The sequence below is a fragment of the Trachypithecus francoisi genome, unplaced genomic scaffold (genome assembly GCF_009764315.1).
Source record: "Trachypithecus francoisi isolate TF-2019V2 unplaced genomic scaffold, Tfra_2.0 Lachesis_group1, whole genome shotgun sequence".
Classification (NCBI taxonomy): domain Eukaryota; kingdom Metazoa; phylum Chordata; class Mammalia; order Primates; family Cercopithecidae; genus Trachypithecus; species Trachypithecus francoisi.
Genome location: NW_022681454.1, coordinates 162,425,648 through 162,445,767, shown reverse-complemented (window position 1 = coordinate 162,445,767; position 20,120 = coordinate 162,425,648). Strand labels below are relative to the sequence as shown.

General features: G+C 40.9%; 1 protein-coding gene and 1 non-coding gene across 10 annotated transcripts in view; both read right to left on the bottom strand.

Moving 5' to 3' along the window:
- Positions 1–20,120, bottom strand: part of PALLD (palladin, cytoskeletal associated protein) — a 422,012-nt gene that overhangs the window by 31,208 nt on the left and 370,684 nt on the right. For all 9 annotated transcript variants that reach the window (XM_033215641.1, XM_033215642.1, XM_033215643.1 and 6 more), the window contains 3 exons: positions 18,357–19,025; positions 5,351–5,486; positions 1,703–1,801 (listed from right to left, as the gene is read on the bottom strand). In XM_033215641.1, the coding sequence (XP_033071532.1) occupies positions 1,703–1,801; positions 5,351–5,486; positions 18,357–19,025 (904 nt within the window). The remainder of the gene's footprint in view (positions 1–1,702; positions 1,802–5,350; positions 5,487–18,356; positions 19,026–20,120) is intronic.
- LOC117086428 lies at positions 10,964–11,066 on the bottom strand. Its single transcript, XR_004438341.1, has one exon. It is a non-coding gene; the product is annotated as a U6 spliceosomal RNA (small nuclear RNA).

The window sequence follows — 20,120 nt, the reverse complement described above, 5'->3', positions numbered from 1 at the left end:
GTACTCCATAAATCACATCAAATATTCAATACTTTATTTTAAATAGGCTTTGTGTTAGATGATTTTGCCCAACTGTAAGCTAATGTAAGTGTTGTGAGCACATTTAAAATAGACTAGGCTAACCTATGATGTTCAGTAGGTTAGGTGTATTAAATGCACTTTTTTTTTTTTTTTGAGATGGAGTCTCGCTCTGTCACCTGGCTGAAGTGCAGTGACACGATCTTGGCTCACTGCAACCTCTGCCTCCCGGGTTCAAGCGATTCTCGTGTCTCAGCCTTCCACGTAGCTAGGACTACAGGCGTGCACCACCACACCCGGCTAATTTTTGTATTTTTAGTAGAGACAGGGTTTCACCATGTTGGTCAGGCTGGTCTCGAACTCCTGACCTCAGGTAATCCACCCGCCTTGGCCTCCCAAAGTGCTGGGATTACAGGCGTGAGCCACTGCGCCCGGCCTTAAATGCACTTTCAACTTACAATATTTCCAACTTACAATGGGTTTATCAGGACATAACTTCATACTAAGTTAAAGAGCATCTATATATATGTGAAAGAAGATAAACAGATAATATTTTCTATTTTTTTTTTTGACTAGCCATTAAGGCTAAACAGTTGACCTTTGAACAACACAGGTTTGAACTGCATGGGTCCACTTATATATGGATTTTCTTCCTCTTCTGCAACCCGAGACAAGCAAGACCAACCCCTCGTCTTCCTCCTTCTCTTCAGACTACTCTAATTAAAGATAATGAGGATGAAGACCTTTATGATGACCCACCTTCCACTTAATGAATTGTAAATGTAACTTCTATTCCTTAAGATGTTCTTCGTAACATCTCTTTTTTCTAGCTTACTTAAAAGTACAGTCTATAATACATATAACATACAGAATATGTGTTAATAAACTCTTTGTTATCAGTAAGGGTTCCAGTCAACAGTAGGCTATTAATTAAGTTTTTGAAGAGTCAAAAGTTATATGTGTTTTTTTTTTTTGTTTTTGGAGACGAAGTCTCACTGTACCACCAGGCTGGAGTGCAGTGGCACAATCTCAGCTCACTGCAATCTCCACCTCCTGGGTTTAAGCGATTCTCCTGCCTCAGCCTCCTGAGTAGCAGGGACCACACGCATGCACCACCACACCCGGCTAAGTCTTGTATTTTTAGTAGAGACAGGGTTTCACCATGTTGGCCAGGATGGTCTCAATCTCCTGACCTTGTGATCCGCCTGCCTCAGCCTCCCAAAGTGCTTCAATTACAGGCATGAGCCACTGCGCCTGGCCATATGTGGGTTTTTAACAGTGCATGGGGTTGGTCCCCCTAACTCCCGTGTTGTTCAAGGGCCAACTCTAATGGGAAATACTCACTAGTTATTTCAAACAATGTCAGTGAAAATGTGTTTCTCCACACAAAATTATTTTGCAAAAAACATAGGATAGGAAAATGGAAAGGTACTGGAAAGGAGAATAATCAAGAAGAAGATAAAAAGAATAGGCATCACTGATGGAAGGAATTCTGTCAGTCACTTACATAGTATGTGCTCAGTAAAAATTAGCTGGGAGGTTGACTGATGATATTAATACTACTCTTCTGTGACTTGCCCTCTACTTTCCACAGAATGAATCCCAAAAACAGTATCCATAAGGAAGATGGAAAAAGGGGACATAATAAATGTTACCCTAAGAAGTCCAGAGCAACATGGTGTACCTGATTAGCTGTTTCCTCTTCTGGCTCCTGAATATTAAAGACAGTTGCACTGTCAGCACCTAGTAGTCGGCGAGCCATTCTTTCTTCGTATGTTAACCTCTAAACAAAATAAGTCCCAAGAAATATAAAATTAGCAAAATCACAAATATGTATTGCCCTATGAAAAAGAGTAAAAAACAACACATTTTAATGATTTTCTGTAACTGTTCTCTCTCCAGCTTCAGATACCTGCATATTTTCTTTTGCTTGCTTCAGCTGTTCTACCTTTTTACCTCCCTTTCTAGTACTAATGGCCTAATCCAGAGAGCCACCAATTGGTACAGCACAAATTTAAAGTGAGCAATAAGTGGTAAGGCAGAAACCGCACAGAAAAGATTTGTCGTGTCCTTAATGAAAAACATAGAAAAAAAGATATTAAAACAGCAAAATACAATTTAAAAGAAATGTTATTTTTATAGTCGTCCATCAGCTTCAGAACAGCCAAGTCATCTCTAATACTGACTGAGAGAAAAAAGAGAAAGATACTCAAAGGAGAATAAACTGACTAAAAAGAAAAGAACGGGTATCACTAATGGAAATCATTCTATCAGTCATTTAACAGTATGTGCTCAGTAAACATTAGCTAAAGGAAGATTTGGATGAGCTGGCAGTGATGGGGTTCTCACCTCTAAGAGCATTTCCCAGGCTGCTGTGTAATGTAGGGGATTGGAGGCAATTATTATAATCCACAGAGAATGATGCACATGGCTGAATTAGCAACAGGTTTATGCAAGACACTTGCCAAAGCTAACGGGCTCAGTTGACTTGACTCAGAAGCAGACTGCTTGCCCATCAGGCAAAGAAAGTGGTAGTGTTCTTGCATCTCACAGCTAGCACTTTGGAATTGGCCCAAACCGTTTTACCTATGCCATTCTTATACATAAGAAATGCCAGCATTTTTGTGTGACTGTTGGGGTGATACCTGCTCTTGAATACTCATTCTAAAGTGCCTTAGACTTACAGGTCTGGAAGGAACTTTCAGATATCATCTGCCTCATCAGGGGCATTTTATAAGCAAGTGTTTGATTAGAAATAGAGAATAATTGGTAAGGCAGAATCTAAAAAATGTACAGAAATTATTTCAGATAAACTTTCAAACTTCTAAATATAAATGCAAATTTGACTGGAAGCTCTTTCTAATCAGGAAAATATGTTGGGTAAATTTATAATTTCCAGTAATTGCTGGTCTCAGTCCCAGCTGAAACTGGGAAGTGAAACAAGTCAAATGCCAAATGACAAATAGTCCTGAAGTTCAAATTATTTCAATTAATAAAGAAAGGGCAGAGGACAAGAAGAGGCAAAGGTAGGAGTCTGAGTGCTGCATGAAGCATCTGAGTCCATTATGTGATTAAATTAATTTTCTTACACCTATTAAAAAAAAATCAGTGAATTCATTTTTCAAAGAGAGTCTTAAATATCTGATCTCTTAAAAAGCTTTTTAAATCTTTTCATGGAGAATTGTAACACATCAAAGGCAGGCCTGAAGTGATTTCCACTCTGTTCCTCATAAGCAGAGATATCAATTTCATATCTATTCCTTCACCAGAATGCACCTGCTACCACTAGAAGCCAAATATACCTCACAGTTTTGTTTCTAAGTCACTATGCCATCTGGCTATAAAAGCCCTTGTCTACAGACACCAAAAATAAGAAAGAGAATAATATATAATATTAGGAAAAAGTTGGTTGAGAATCCCATTTTCTAAAAAGGGAAACCTTACTTATCATGTTAAGCTCTCAAATGTGGATACCTGTGGAACTTACTGTGAATGTTATTCACTGCTAAACAGATGAATATAAATGTACATACAATATATATAATGTGGGCTGACCAATAGCTTATGGAAGTCTTACCTTAACCAAGAGAATCTTAGTCCATAAGGAACACTGACATAAATAGCCAAAAAGAAAAAAAAAAAAAAAAAAAACTGGAGTGATGCCTTACCTGGCTTGAAAAAGTTCCCATATGTATTTATTTTAATCTTTTAAAGGTTTTAGTTGACAGAGCCAGGGAAAACTTCCAGAGTATGTACATTTACACATGCAATCACTTATTTCAGGGAGAAAATATTTTCCTTTTGTGAAAATCTTCTATACTCAGAGAAATGAGTAACTAACACAAAACTTCATTCAAATTTTAATCTTTCTTAATCAGATTAAGATACCCTAATAACTAAAATCAGCATTCAGCACCCCTCCTCTGCTCTTCACCTTTCTATTCAAGTGTGGTCTGTTCTCACAGTTTTACTTATCAATGTTTGATAATTAAAATTCTCAGAAAACATAATTAGAGAGAGCTTTCTACTCTGAAAAAGGTGTGTGAAAGGGAGATTTTATACAAAAAGATCCTTTTTTTTTGTACTTAAGAGCCAGGCAAATTTTTCTGGTGATAATTCCTTAATAAAGCTACAGAAGGTTCTTCTCCTTTACCTGGTATGTCTTATTTTCTAGATTTGCTTTTCCCATCCCCTTAAAATATTCTGGAAATAGTATTTTAAAAAGAAAAGAGTATTTTAAAAGAATAGCATCAACAAAAGAGATGGAAAAAGAAAACCAAAAAACTGATGATGAAAGACTTAAATCCAGTGGAGAAAACATCTTATCTATATATTTTACCAAATCTATTTAGGTATTGTACAGTTCTGCAGCTGTAAAATAATTATTTTTTCCTACAGTTTAGTTGTCTTGCTCTAGCAAACCAGAACAAGATTTTGGAATAGCCTTTACTCTTTCAGATGCTGAATCAATGTCTAGTAGTAGTCCGAGAGAAAAGAACAGAACTTTCCCAATGGTTTCTCTAGTAGATTTTTTTGTGTGTGTATAAGCAGTACATACCATGGAAAACAAATTCTCTTTTTGATACTTTAATTGCAGTTCGCTGTTTCTGGGTAGATATAAACCATTCCAAAGCACACCTTCTCCATCCCTCCCCAACCCTATCAGTCAGAATGGAATCCCTGTGTTCCTTTTCTTTTTTTTTTTTTATAAATATCATTGGCATTGCTCATTTATTCCACTCCCAACCAGATATCTGCCCTTCCTCCTTCCTTTCTTTCCTACTTACTCTCTTCATTCTTAGAAAGATTTTATGCATAGGAGAAAGCAGTGAAGACTGAATAGAAGGAAGGCCTTTTGTTTTCTCTTTTGTCTCTGGATTCAAATGCTAATATTAAGAGAAATGTTGACATTCAAGGGTAATAAAATAACGTGGCTGTGTGCAATGCCTCACGCCTGTAATTCCAGCACTTTGGGAGGCCAAGGCGGGCAGATAGCCTGAGCTCTGGAGTTTGAAACCAGCCTAGGCAACATAGGGAGACTCTGTCTCTATAAAAATAAAAAATTAGCCAGGCATGGTGGCATGTGCCTACGGTTCCAGCTACCCAGGAGGTTGAGGTCATAGGACTGTTTGAGCCTGGGAGGTCAAGGATGCAGTGAGCTGTGATAATACCATTGCACTCCAGCATGGGTGAAGTGTGACCCTGTCTCAAAAATAATAATAATAACAATAATAATGTTGTGGACAAATATCAAGAGCCTAAGTCTTAGAAAAAGGAAGAAAGGTATGTGGGTAGCTAATATTCCAAGTGCGGGTCCCAAATCTATCAGTACCGGCTGGCCGTTGTTCAGGAGGTCCTCCTTGAAGCGAAGTTTTCGTTCCAGATCTTGAATAACAGCATCCTTCGTGCCTTGAATTTCCTCATCGGAGGCTATTCTAGCAGTTCTACTGGCCTTCTTTGGAAATCCTCTGCAGGACAAAAACACAAGGCAGTATAGTTAGTCGCCAGGCATATAAATCCAAGTCAAACATTCAAGTCCAACAAAGACAGTGCAAGGTGTCAGCATGTCCTCCCACTCTTTTTTATGCTACATCTATTGCAACTATTATGGAAAGAACCACGAAAGCTGGTTCAGGTAACGCTAATTGGATCCAGGTTTCAGAGAAAGTTCACATACATTAGGGGAGTATGCCTTAGTGGGTAGGCAGATGCCAAGGATGGGGAAGGCCTACATTTTAGTCTCAGCAAGGCGGCAGCATAAAGTGAAAGAATGATATGATTTGTAAGTAGACCCAGGTTTAAAATCTGACTCTATCTTGTATTGTTTGTGACCTTGGGCGAGTTTTAAAAAAATATATACCACATATGAATGTTGAGAGGAAAATATATACCACATATGAATGTTGAGAGGTTGAAAGAGACCATATTTCTGTCATATTCAGTCTTCTAGTGCTTTGTAATCATTATTCAACAATAGTGCCTAGCCCATTTGAAATCAATATTAAGTTTGTTACCTTCCCTTCCATCCCCTTATATCCTGATTTGATTAGGGTAGGCCAATGTTATTTGAGGTCTATTTTATACAAGAGGGCTCTGGGAGGTCTGCGGGTCCTGCTGTGCCTGGTGTCCCAAAGCCTCCTGAACTTTGGGCGAGCCCAGGGCTGTTAGTACAGGTGATGTCTCGCTGCCTCTTTCCTTCCAAAGGCAGCAACAATGACCTGAACTGTGTGAGCCAAGGGTCATTGGTGCTGGATGCTCGGGGGGTACAGAATCACTTCTGTGGGTGCCTTAAGCAAGTTGCTTCCTATTTTTCTTCCTTTTCTCTCACAGGGCAGTGGACAAAAATTAATGAGAAACAGAATACTAAGCAATGGGGAAATGAATTGACCTATCGCTACCCATATCAACAAAGCTGAACTTCAAAAACAAAGTTCCGGTGGAAAAAAAGCAAGTCACAGAAGAATATATATGATATACTTGTATTTATAAACAGGCAAAAGCAAAACAGTCCCCTGCTACAGCAGTGGTTCTCAAAGTGTGGTCCCTGGACCAGCAGCATTAGCATGACCTGAAGTTGTTAGAAATGCAGATTTTTGGCATCACTCCAGACCTACTGAATCACAAATTCAGAGCTGGGGCCCAGTAATCTGTATTTTAACAAGTTCTCTAGGTGATACATGCAAAAGTTTTAGAAAGAAATGGAGGGGGAGCATACATACATGGTAAAACCATGAAGAGAAGAGAATGATTAACTCAGAAATTCAGGGTAGCAGTTACCTCTCAGGGAGAGTAGTGGATGCAATTGGGGAGGGTCACATGGGGGCTTCAAAGGTACTAGAAATGGGTAAGAGTTTCATTTTATTAAGGTATACATATAAATTGTATATAGTTCCTTATTTATATTACATGCTTCATCATAAGATATTTCTAAGTTTAAAAATTTTACTGCAGGCCGGGTGTGGTGGCTCATGCCTGTATTCCCAGCACTTTGGGAGACCAAGGTGCGTGAATCCTCTGAGGCCAGGAGTTCAAGACCAGCTTGGCCAACACGGTGAAACCCTATCTCTACTAAAAATACAAAAATTAGCTGGATGTGGTGGTGGGTGCCTGTAGTCCCAGCTACTTGGGAGGCTGGGGTATGAGAATTACTTGAACACTGGAGGCAGAGGTTGCAGTGAGCCGAGGTCGCACCACTGCACTCCTGCCTGGGCGACAGAGCAAGACTCCGTCTAAAAAAATAAATAAATATTAAAAAAATAAACAAACAAAAAACTTAACTGCCAAAGTGTGAAGGCACTATATGCCTCATGTCACTTCACTGATACAGTGGAAAGCACAAGTAAGGCTAAGGAACGTACCTAAACACTGGGTTCACCATTTCACCCACCAGTGCTGGGAACAAAACAGCCACTAAGGATGCAGCAGAAACTCTAAGGATCCTGTAAAGACTCTGCCCCCGTCCCTCCTAAGTCACGATGCCACGCACTCCTGAGGCCTGTGCTCCTGGTCTTCCCAACAGCCGTTCTTTCCTCTTGGCCACTCCCCTTTGCTTCCTTGCTGAATTTTTCCTGATGTTGCTGGGTGTTCACCCTTCAATGTGCTTATAGAAATGTGATCCCCCTCCCCAGACTCAGGGGGTAATTAATGTACACCAATTTAAATGACCTCAGTCCCCTGGAGAGTGATTAGACTGGCCAAAGGCATGCGATATAGCCTGGGCCAATGAGAATGTGGGAGTGGCGGGGAGTGAGAGGGTGGCGGTGCTCTAGTTAAAATTCTCTCATCTCTGAAAAGAAACAGAAGGAAGAAATGCCCCTCTTCTTTCACTGGATATCACTGTGTCAGAAATGCAATGTCAAAAGCAGCAGTGTTCACTCTGTAACTGTAAGAGGAGAACCCAAATGTGCCAATGATGATAGACTGAAAAGACGGAGAGTACCTGGGCCTTGATAATGTTTTGGGGGCACTGTCTTAACCTACCACCGAACTGCCCTACCCCAGACTTCTTTCATAAGTCAGTAAACCCCGTAGATCGAATCTCCTTGTAGTTGAGTTTTCTGATACCTACGGTGGAAAATATGCTAACTGATTAAAACCTGCTATTCTAGGTTTGTCCCTTTTAGTCATTTGCCCTGAAGTTCAAATAAGATAACACTAGACTTTACGAACTGATTTTGATATTTAGGGAGACCCTGAGACAGTAAGAACCACAGGAATTATTTATAACTTCGATTTCTAGTACCATGCAATCCTTTAACAAACACGTACATAGCTTGCTAGTTTTCCTAAGCCTGGACCCTCTCTCCTCCTACTGCTTTACCTGGGGTTGTTATCATCGGTCTTCAGCTTAATGACTCCTTGGAAAGGATGTCCCTGAGTAAGCCTGTCCCATTAGTTGTTTTCTTGGTAGCTTCTATCATGTTTGTTTTCTTGATAGCATCTATCACTCTGCTATTGCTTTTTCATATTGTCTCTCCCTTACCATGGCTCCTTTGTTAATCACAGTGCTGTTAACAGACACTCAAATAATATTTCTGAAATGAGTGAATGGATGTACTATCTATCTCTACTTCTGATTTCTCTCTCCCCTCCCCACCTCAGTCAAGAAGACTTGTGCCACAGCCATGTGAAATCAGACCATATGTAAAAAGTCAGCCTCAGGACAAGTACAAATTATACAATTTTAGATGTAAAGTTCTCTGCATTTGACTACAGCCTTGCATCTGAGAACTAGAAGAGCTAGGTTCTGAAGTCATCTTAAAGGTAAACTGAAGACAGCCAGCTCTCTGTTACATCAGCAAGGACTGGGAATACACACGTTCCCATTATTACTGTAAGCCTGTGCAAGGTAAACCATTGCACAACTATGTGCTGACGAGCAGCCTTCGATGACAGAAGGCACCACTGTGTTTCTGCAGGTAGATTACACTGAGAGCTGTGTTCTCAGCACAAACGAGAAAGAAACCGGGGACAGGGGGACCATCAAGGTCAGAACAGGTCATCTCAACAGAGGAGCAGAGAACTGGTTTTTAAAAGTCAGCCACAAGTTCCCTTGGACCAGAAAATATCTGTCTATTCACTGTAGAATAAGTCCTGTTCCTCGGGAAGCATTTCTCAGTATATTTGACTCTTAAAGGGACTTAGAACAACTGCTCTGGAACATTTCATAGAGTTGTCACCTTGGTTTGTGTCCCTGTCACAAGGGTAATTTATCCTTTCAAAGGGTACAATTACAATTAGTCTTTGGCTCAAGTAAAAACCCTGATTATTATTATTATTATTTTTTCCACACTGTTGCCTAGGCTGGAGTGCAGTGGCACCATCTCAGCTCACTGCAACCTCTGCCTCCTGGGTTCAAGCAGTTCTCCTGCCTCAGCCTCCTGAGTAGCTAGGATTACAGGCACATGCCACCACACCTGGCTAATTTTTGTATTTTTAGTAGAGACAGGGTTTCACCATGTTGGTCAGCCTAGTCTCGAACTCCTGACCTCGTGATCCACCCACCTCGGCCTCGCAAAGTGCTGGGATTACAGGCGTGAGCTACCACACCTGGCCTCTATCTTTTAACAAGTCAATTCCCTCAACATATCAAGATTTCCAGTGTTAAGGGCAGTTACTTAATTCCTAATTTCCCACAATGTTAAAGAAATTTTCCTCTTTACTTACAGAATTTAAGGTACTCATATTTTCTTGGTTCCAAATAATTAGCACAGAAATAAAAATCAATCAACTGAAATATGTTTTCTCTTTTTATAGACTGGGTTTCACTCTGTCACCCAGGCTAGAATACAGTGGTGTGATCACAGCTCCCTGCAGCCTTCACATCCTAGGAGGCTCAAGCAATCCTCCTGCCTCATCCTCCAAGTAGCTGGGATCACAAGTGCATACCACTGTGCCTGGCTAAATTTCCATTTCTTGTAGGGACAGGTTCTCCCTATGTTGCCCAAGCTGGTCTCAAACTCCTGGGCTCAAGTGATCCTCCTGCTTTGGCCTTTCAAAGAGCTGGACTTACAGGCATGAGCCACTGTTGCCAGCTGAAAGATATTTTTAAGTGTTTAATAGTGATTAGACAAATATTTATTGAGCATCTAGCAGAGCACAGTGCTAGGCCAATACATCAATACAAGGCCTGTTAAGCCTAGAAAAAAAGAGTTGGTTTCTAAGGTAAGTGATTGTTAATGCCTGATGACATCATGGAATTCTATGTATGAAGATTTTATGCATAAAAACGAAAATACATTTAAAAAACCCAAAAGCTTCATCATGATAGTCTGAACACTAATAGTTTTTGCTTCTTAGTACATTTAATTCAAGTTAGTATATTGAATAACTGTAACATTAATTACTTATATCTTCCTTTACTGATCTTTCTTATTTGTTTTTCCACAAATAAAAATGAGAGAAAATTAGAATTTGGACTAATTTATATGTTTGTACATACATACATAAGTGATGATGGGAACTGTAGGTTCTGTACCCAAATAGTTAGGTCCTGAAAGAGGACAATTTATAGCAATGATGACACATGCATTATTTACATTATTTGGTGCCTTGTAGATAGCATGTACAAATACTTGCCTCTATAGTTGGAATTATCATCACAATCTACTACACAGTTTATATTGCATTCATCCTTGAAGGCTATGAAAATTAGATTCTGAACCTAGAGTTTGCTGTTAGGCCACCTCTGCCTCCTACTAAAATGAATGTGTCCAGCCTATCAAAGATTCTCTTCAACAAGCATGAGCTCCATGACATATTGCATTGCAAATCTGACTTTCTGCAAATGTACGTGGCTGGAGATATGCCAATCTTAGCAGTCAGTACTTGAAATTGAAACTTGAAGGGGAATAAGAAAAGATTTCAGTGGGCAATATTTACAATGATTAATATTTGAACATTTTTAACTTACAAAAATGGCAGTTTCATAGAAGCTATATGGTTTAAAAATACAGAGTACTTCATGACTTTGTGTGTCATCCTTGCACAGAGGCCATGCTAATCTTCTCTGTATCATTCCAATTTTAGTATTCGCACTGCCAAAGTGAGCACTCAACATTATTTAAGTGAGATGGCAAAGACCTCCCAAATCCTAAAGGATGGTCCTTGATCACAGAGGCTGATAACCAAGTTGGGGAATAAGTTAAGGAACAAACCATGTGGAACCAATTCTAGATGCAACTGGAATAAAAAAGAAACAGAAAACAGTGCTGGCTAGAATGACTGCAGAAAGCTCCATGAAAGAGGCAAGTTCTAAGCCCTTGAAAGATAATAAGGATGTAGACAAGTAGAATGGAGAAGAAGAAGAAGAAATTCAGAGTCAGCAGGAATAAAGAAACAGATGTGAGAACCTGCTTTTTTGTTTTATTTTGTTTTAACCACTTAAAAGCTATGTCGTCTGGGCTACTGACCTGATGACCATATGTCTCAGTTTCCTCCTTTGTAAAATGTGGGTATTAACAGCTTGTATCTCATAGGATCACTGGGTAAACTACATGAGCCAATGTGTACTAAACACTTAGAACAGCGCCTGGTATAGTACGAGTGGATCTGAAATATCAGTGGATCAGAAAATATTCAGCATGGAAGTGAGTCACAGAGACGAGATTGGCTGAGAGAAACAGAATGGAAGAGGGGAAGGAGTTTAAAAAGATGCCAAGAATTCTTGACCAGAATTTCCAAGAATGTGCAAATAACCCTTACTGATTGCCTTCTCAGTGTTCAACTCTGTTCTAGGTGCTAGAAACACAATGTTGAACTAGGTCATGGTAGTTAGAAAACTGCATTTTTATGGTGGATATGGCAGAAAGAGATAAGAGAAAAAAAATGGAAGGCAAGACATATCAGGAGGTGGTAAACGCAATGAAACGGCAGAAGTATGAATAGATGACTGTATCAGTCAGCGTGGTCCATCAGAATTCTGAGGTTGACTCTACAGTGGTGGCCTAAACCATAGGAAGTGGCTGGCTACGTGAGACCTACGGAGAGAGCATGGCAGTGCAGAGGTCCTGTGACCGGAACCAGCCTGGCAGGGCCAACAGATGGGCACTGTGAATGAGGAAAGAGGTACAGAATACAGTTTTCTCACACTTATTCTAATACAGAACCTCTTCTCTTTTTCAGAGCATCTCACTGGACTAATGTAATTCAGAAGCACTTTGCGAAATTGTGTTAAACACTGAGGACAGGGTTTAGGGGTAGCATGCAAGGTGAGAGTTAGAAATAAAAGTGAAGTATTTTGAAAGGGGAGGCATGAGGAAAGAAAAGCAATTATAAGTTTTGAGGCAAAAATTTGGCAACTGAGTTTGTTTTCCTATAAAACCAATGCTATGTTAGAGTTTATAAGATGGTTGTAGTTCTGCTGCCTGAAGTGGCACCTTCCTTTGATAAATGAAGAGTAGCAACTCATTAGGAAATAAAAAGAGTGGTGACAAAGAGATGATCTCCTTTTTTTGATGGTTTGTGCAATTAAAAAAATAAAATAAAGTAGTATTCAAAGTTAGTAGTTACCAAAACCAGAACTCTTCACAAAAATCCATACTGAGGCAAACCTTAACCAATAAAGCAATTCGTAACAGGCCTCCTGGACTAAATACTTCATTGTATACACACTCAGCCCAACTGTACAAAAAACATTACTGATCTGTTTACTCTGGCTTTAACAGTAAGTCATTTGTCATTTAAAAATAATATTGATGTGGTTATGATAAAAACATCTCAAACATATACACAAGCATCTGGAAGGTAAAGTCTTCCAGATTCAATCAGCACCAAATCCCAAGTGATTTCTTTTTTTGGCTACTGAATAGTCTTGAAAGCATCCTTCCCTTGATATGCTATTGTAGGTCAATTCCGTGAGTAGATTTCAGAAACTCAAATTTCCAGAGCACAATATTGATGTAAGAGATAGGGTACCAGAATCAACCAGAGAATTTAACTATTACAAGTCCTGTTATTCTACTCTTCTCACATTCAGTGAAATCTGATGGTAACTAAATTCCACAACATTTCAGAGTGAGCAAATTCATTAACACGTTGGCATATAAATATCACTTATATTCAAGAATATAATGCATTAATTAATATATAAAAGAGCCCAAGATATACAAACTGAGTTTTTGTATGTCAATTCTATTTTCCTTTTACTGAATTTTATGGTAAAGCAAAGGCTGCTAAAGTACAAAAAATGGGCACCTTAAGCTCATATTTATTTATTTATTATTTATTTATTTATTTTATTTTTATTTTTATTTTTTTTTTGAGACGGAGTCTTGCTCTGTCGCCTGGGCTGGAGTGCAGTGGCCAGATCTCAGCTCACTGCAAGCTCCGCCTCCCGGGTTCACGCCATTCTCCTGCCTCAGCCTCCCGAGTAGCTGGGACTACAGGCGCCCGCCACCTCGCCCGGCTAGTTTTTTGTATTTTTAGTAGAGACGGGGTTTCACCGTGTTAGCCAGGATGGTCTCGATCTCCTGACCTCGTGATCCGCCCGTCTCGGCCTCCCAAAGTGCTGGGATTACAGGCTTGAGCCACTGCGCCCGGCCACAAGCTCATATTTAAAGGAAAATAGATAAATTTATTCTAATATCAAATTCTCCTCACATTGTATTTTGGGTTCTTTAAAAAAGAAAATGACAAAGGCACATGGGTTTTTTTTTTTTTTTTTTTTTTTTGAGACAGAGTTTTGTTCTGTCACCAGGCTGGAGTGCAGTGGCGCAATCTCAGCTCACTGCAACCTCCGCCCCCCAGGTTCAAGCAATTCTCCTGCCTCAGCCTCCCGAGTAGCTGGGACTACAAGTGCACACCACCATGTCCGGCTAATTGTTTGTATTTTAGTAGAGACAGGGTTTCACCATGTTGGCCAGGATAATCTCGATCTCCTGACCTCGTGATCCACTGGCCTCAGGTTACTTCTGTTCATTCATTCTGTACAACTTGGTACACAGCCGTACAGGTCTGATTTTGAGCTACCCCAGGGGCAGAGACATTTCAACAGAATAACCCAGTAGCAGCGGATCCTGGAGGCCTCACCTACTAATTTGTTGGTAAATACTTGCCCAGGATTGGATACAACTTGGTAAGATACTGGACCCTAATGAGCCCATAATAACACCTCCAACCCCTTCAGGTCAGAGAATGAAAAGCCCCCCGCTATCTGTTTCCCCAAAAATAGGAGAAAGATAGGTATAATGAGATGTCTGCAAAGTACATTGCAGCTTGTATCTGTTGGATTCTTTTTCACTGGTTACTATCTAACCACGGTCTTGACTTGAAAACTGTTTAAAATGCCCTGTGTCATGAATCTTAAAGTACAACTAAATTTGTTAACAAAGTTTTCCTTGACTCAGGGGATTCTGATTGGCTGCTTCTACAACAGTTTTCTTTAATCAAGAAATGTTAGACATTAGAGTTATTCGAGATGAACCTAAGTCATGCTATTCTCTCCTTGCTCAGGCATTTTTTCCAGAACCCTGGGAACTCCTGTCACCTCTTGAGTAACAATGATGACAGTGTCCCCACCTACCTGCTTCCTATCAGGGAAAAAGAGAGGGACAATGAGATAATGTCCATAAGGAGCTGTGGGCCTATATAATAAAAGCTCTTATTGACACATGCTCTTGTGACAAAGATGGGGCAACATTTCAAACCAAAGCCCTGCTTACATAAAAGAGGCAGTTAAGAGCATACAACATTGTGGCTCTGTGGCTACGTGGCACTCCCTTATGAGCACAGATTCCAAGAATGTGAAGATGGCAAAAGAAACAATGCCAGTCTGGTTCCAGAGATGGACCTGATCTGATTCACCTTTCAGACTTAGTACAGCTGCTCAGAGACCAGCAGAGGCAGAACTGCCACACTATGCCTGCTGGCACTGCCCAGTCTTCTGGGTTTCTTCCATCTCTTAGGGCTGATTTACTATGTAGAGAAACATGGTTACAGCAATGGAGGCTGTAACACCAACTTACCAGCAATAGTGAGGGGAGTAGAATACATTAATTTTATAAAAGTGCAAACAGATTTCTCTCTAAGGCATGCTCTCCTTACTGCCTCCATCTAAAAGGGTTTGTCAACTTAGTATTATTTGTATCTGTCGACAGCTTTGAGCAGGGCAGTATTTTCTTTGCCAGTGACCCCAGTAAATTTGGGGAAGATGCAGCATAAAGGAAGAAAGGCATTTGAGGAACTGTATGTATAGAAGTTGCCCAGACCACAGTCAACCTCTCTCCAGCTCACAACAGCAGCATGCAGTTGGTTGAATGCGGTCTGGGGAACTTCTATACATACAGTTCCTCAAACGCCTTTCTTCCTTTATGCTACATCTTCCCCAAATTTACTGTCCTTTGCCTCAGCTTTGTGGTTTATCACTGACATCCATGACCTTTGTTCCCTGCTTTGACCTCTGCTACACAAACATGAGAAACAGAACCTTATCTCCACTGACTGTTTAGAAACTTAGTACTTACTAACCTTCCTGTCTACAGATTAAAATAAGAACAATGCGAAACAAACAGAATAAAACAGCAAGTATGCAAGTGATGATTAAGAAAACTAAGAGGGGCTGGGCAAAGTGGCTCATGCCTTAATCCCAGCCCTTTGAGAGGCCGATGTGGGCAGATCACCTGAGGTCAGGAGTTTGAGACCAGCCTGGCCATCATGGTGAACCCTCATCTCTACTGAAAATACAAAAACTAGCCGGGCGTGGTGGCTCACACCTATAATCCCAGCTATTTAGGTGGCTGAAGCATGAATTGTTGGAACCCAGAAGCGGAGGCTGCAGTGAGCTGCAATCGCACCACTGCATTCATTCCAGTCTGGACAACAGAACAAGACTGTCTCAAAAAAAAAAAAAAGAAAAAGAAAAAAGAAAAAAGAAAGAAAACTAAGATATTGGAAATTTATATTTAACATTTTGGTAAAACAAGGCAGGTTAAAAAAAATCTAATGAATGTCTACTTCATTGTGTTATATGTAATCAATCTATTTGTTGGTACTTGATATATATGGCAAAACCATCCAGCTAAAGAAATAACACTTGTAAGTGAAACTGAATATATACATCTTATGATAACTTGGCAGCTCCTGCAAGTTCCAGGATGCCAAAGTCATGGCAGCCTTGATAGGGACACTCAATCTTTAGCAAATTATTTGGATTATTATGATAAACAAAAATAGTAACATTTTTGTTTTTAATTCAGAATGCAAATGACAGATCCCATAGTATGCCAGAGGAAAAACATGTTTCAAAAGACATATGTATCAAACCAAAATAATGAATTCTTCAAGTGTGTGTGATTTAGCAACAGGAAAATTCCTTGAGGACAAAACGGTAACCACATAATAATGGCTTACTGGGCTGGCATGGAGCTAACAATCTGTAGTCGGGTATTTCCACTTAGATGTCACAGCATTTACCTATCTTTGGGTACAGTTTTCCATGGCCACAAAATCAGCATGACTTCTCTATTAATTTTTTTAAAATGGCAGGAATGACTGGACTCTTGTGGTAACAATTGTAAGCTATTTTGACTCCATAAAATGAGTCACTTTGAAAGATGGTGACAGGAAGCAAGTGCTCCTGTTACTTGAAGTAAGCCCTTAAAACTGCTTAAGAAGGTTTCAAAGTCACTGATCAGCACAAACTGCTGTTTCTACTAAAAATGATAAATGGCACAGTCATTACCACCTTTGCCAAAGTAATCTTTGATCAAATTCTTTATGAGAAATATTAGAACAGATTATTTACAGTACTCCTCTTCCTGGGAAGCAAGACTTGCTATCCTTTTAACGAGAGAGGAGGAAAAAGTGTCATGCAACAAACTCTGGCTCTTTGGGCCTCTCTAATAGCTTCTTTGTACCAAGATAATACACTTCCTTTTCTAACAGCTAAATAAAAGCTCAAAGAGAAAAAGCAGGGGAGAAAGACAAAGGTTCTCCTCAGACAAGTTGACTGATAACTTTTAACAGAAGTCCATTATCACGTCATTACTATATTTGGCTCCTTTATTGGACTTGTTTCTTTACATACTCATTTGACTGTGTTTCGTCCAATAAGGATTTGAGAAGAAGGCAGATTTCAAATTCATGTAATCAACATTTAGGAAGTGCCCAACAAAAGAAGCAGTGCTAACTGAAGCTGCCTGGTACACCTCGTGGAGACCCGACATAGAAATGCTGGCCTTTAAGGTGGCATAAGTATATCCTAGCAATGGAACACTTTTATAGATGAAGGAAAATAACTTGAATTCTAAGATCTTCTCCTTTTTGCTCTTTAGTAGAGTTTCCTTCTTTTTCTCTCTGAACAATAGTATGCTTCTGGCAAACTCTGAAGTAGGATTTCAGCAGGAAGAGTTGAGATATCGGTGCTGGCTTAACCTTTGCGAGCACTTACTCATTTTTGAAATCTTCAGTAAAATGAGTGAGTGCTAGCTTTTACTCATTTTACTCTTCAACCAAACATGCCAAACACCTGTACTGTATTTCTTCTGAGGATTTTACTGTACTTCTGTGGTTGTTATTTATCCTCAAAGTTTTTCCATTTTAAAGACCTCATAGGGCTGCCACATCATCACTGTGATGTAAGGAGAGACATATTAGATCACCTGCAAACAGAAACAGATAGAGGAGGCATGTAATGTATCTCGAGATCACAGGCCAGGGACAAAACTGGCAGCATCATTTCTCCACTAGGTTGCATACACCCTCATTTATCTACATTCTAGTCAATCACTAGATTCACACAAAGGCTTATTTCTTAAATCTGTTAATTTAAGTTTTTCAAAAACACTAAGTGTATACTTAATAACCAAACTCCTTTGCACCCATTGTAATGCTGGCATGAAATATTATAATAAAACACATAGTTTAGTGGTGAGAGCATGGATTCCTGTCTCGGTTTAGTGGCTATGTGACCCGGGGCAATGGATTCAACTCCTACACTCCTCAGTAGTTTAACTGGGGCGATGCTACCTCTTAGGAATGTAGTATCGACTGAAATAGTATAGGTGAGATGCTTAGCACAGTGCTCGGTAAACGGTAGCTAAGCCCCTCCCCCCGTCATTATTATTAAGAGAGCACTGCATAGATTTTGAATAGTTCCTCATGAGAATCTCATATTAATTCAGACGAAAAAGTTCTGATTTTGATCATGTCAAGTGGCCACGCAAGAATCACTGAATCAAATTGCCATTAAGAATTTTTACATCGCATGGAGGGAAATGTGTGAAATGTTACTGAGGTGCTCTGGGTTGCAGGCTGATGGGCGCGCGTGTATGGGATGTGGGAGCCCCAGGGCGACCCGAGGTGGAGAGGCAGGGAGGCGGAGGCCTGCGGCTGTTACTCACGCGGGGGTGACACCCTTGGGCAGCCCCAGGGCGTTGACGGCCGCCGCCGGCGGCTGCGAGGGCAACAGGGCGCTGAGGAAGGCCGCGGGCGTCTGGCTGTGGCCGAAGCGGGTGGCGGGAGAGCAGTGGGACGCCTGCCCCGGGCTCGGGAGCGGCGGTGGTGGCGGCGGCAGTGGGAACACGTCGGGCACCGGGAAGGCAGCCGTGGGGCTGAAGACCGGGGGCGGCGGTGGTGGGGGAGACGGCGAGGAGGAGCCCCACGGGGCCTCGGGCTCGGCGCCGAAGGGCTGCGCGAAGGGCGGCATGGGCGCGCGGCCGAACTGCCTTGGCGTCGGGGACATGGGCGACGGGAGGCTGGACGAGCTGGGGCTGGAGGCCGGCGTGCCGTGGCCCGACGCGGGCCCGAGGTTCTGCGCGGCGATGAACTGCTTGGGGCGCGCGTAGTTGAAAGAGCCGGAGGACTGCATGGTGGGGGCGGAGCGGGAGGCCAGCGCGCTCATGGGCTCCGGGGACGCGGGCGGCGTGCAGGCCGCGAGCTCGGGGAAGGCGGGCGGCGGCGGGAAGGGCGGTGAGGGCGGCGCGCTGCGCGGGGCTAGCGGAGGCTGCCGGGCGCCGGCCTCCTGCTCCAGTCGAATTTGGTTCTGGAGTTGCTGGATCTTCAGAGGGTCCCTGTGGGGAGAGAGAGAAGTGACACCTTCAGAGAGGGAACAGCAAGGAACGTGCATTCCAGGCGTGAGCTCAGCTTGTGAGCATCGTCTGGCACTTAGGCCAGCTGCAGAGAGCACCCAGGGAATGGGCACACATAGCAGCCCGAAGTGTGGTGCCAGCAGTTCATTCTGGACCAAGCGCTAAGTCAGTGAATTATGCTCGCCCATTTCGCTGTCTCATTTAAGTTTCACATAAGGTGATCCCAACCAGTTTACAAATCCTGATGGAAATTTTGTCTGACTTCCAGGAGCCATATTTTGTTTTTAATGGATCAAGAAATATTAAGAGAAAAACATTTCGACATCAGTTCTCAATCCTCTAATTCGCAGTCAATTTTTGGTAAAAGAATTCTATCAAAATGAGAAAGTTAAAAGCAAAAAACAAAAAAACAAACAAAAAAAAAACCACTTGGTTGAAGTTATATTTGGCAGATTTAGGTGAGTCCAATTTGCCTACTTCAGTGCTGTCAACTCTACATTCAATAAATACCACACGTGGATTTTTAAAAAATTAATCTCTACATTTGTCCCCTAAGAAAGTCTTTATGCAAAATTTTAGTAGTAAAATGAATTGCCAATTTCTTACACAAACCTTAATACACACTGATATTGCATGCTGTTTCAAACACAGGTAAACAAGTGACATCTATAACAGGTAGCTGTTCAATAAACAATAGGAAAATATTTTATAATAATGTATACTTAATTCCCCAAATATTTACCATTGATAAGAGATAGTTCAAATTTTTATTTCTGAAATAAGAGTAAGCAGCTAGCAATGATCTAATATCTCACTCTTTTACTCCAAAACTTTGCTGTACATCCAGGATGTTTTCCTTTATTCACATGAGGTAAACATGTGGGACCAATAGCTGTCACAAGAAACTTCAACTTCAGGTGGCACTATAACAAGCAGATAAAACAAGTATCTATGAATAGACAATAAACCTTTCACAACTAAAAATCAGACCCCAAAACTTTCTTATCCATAGGCAAAAATCAAGCCTTCAGAGACTCAGCAACACAAAGAATTGAAGCGGCCAATAAAAAGTGAAAA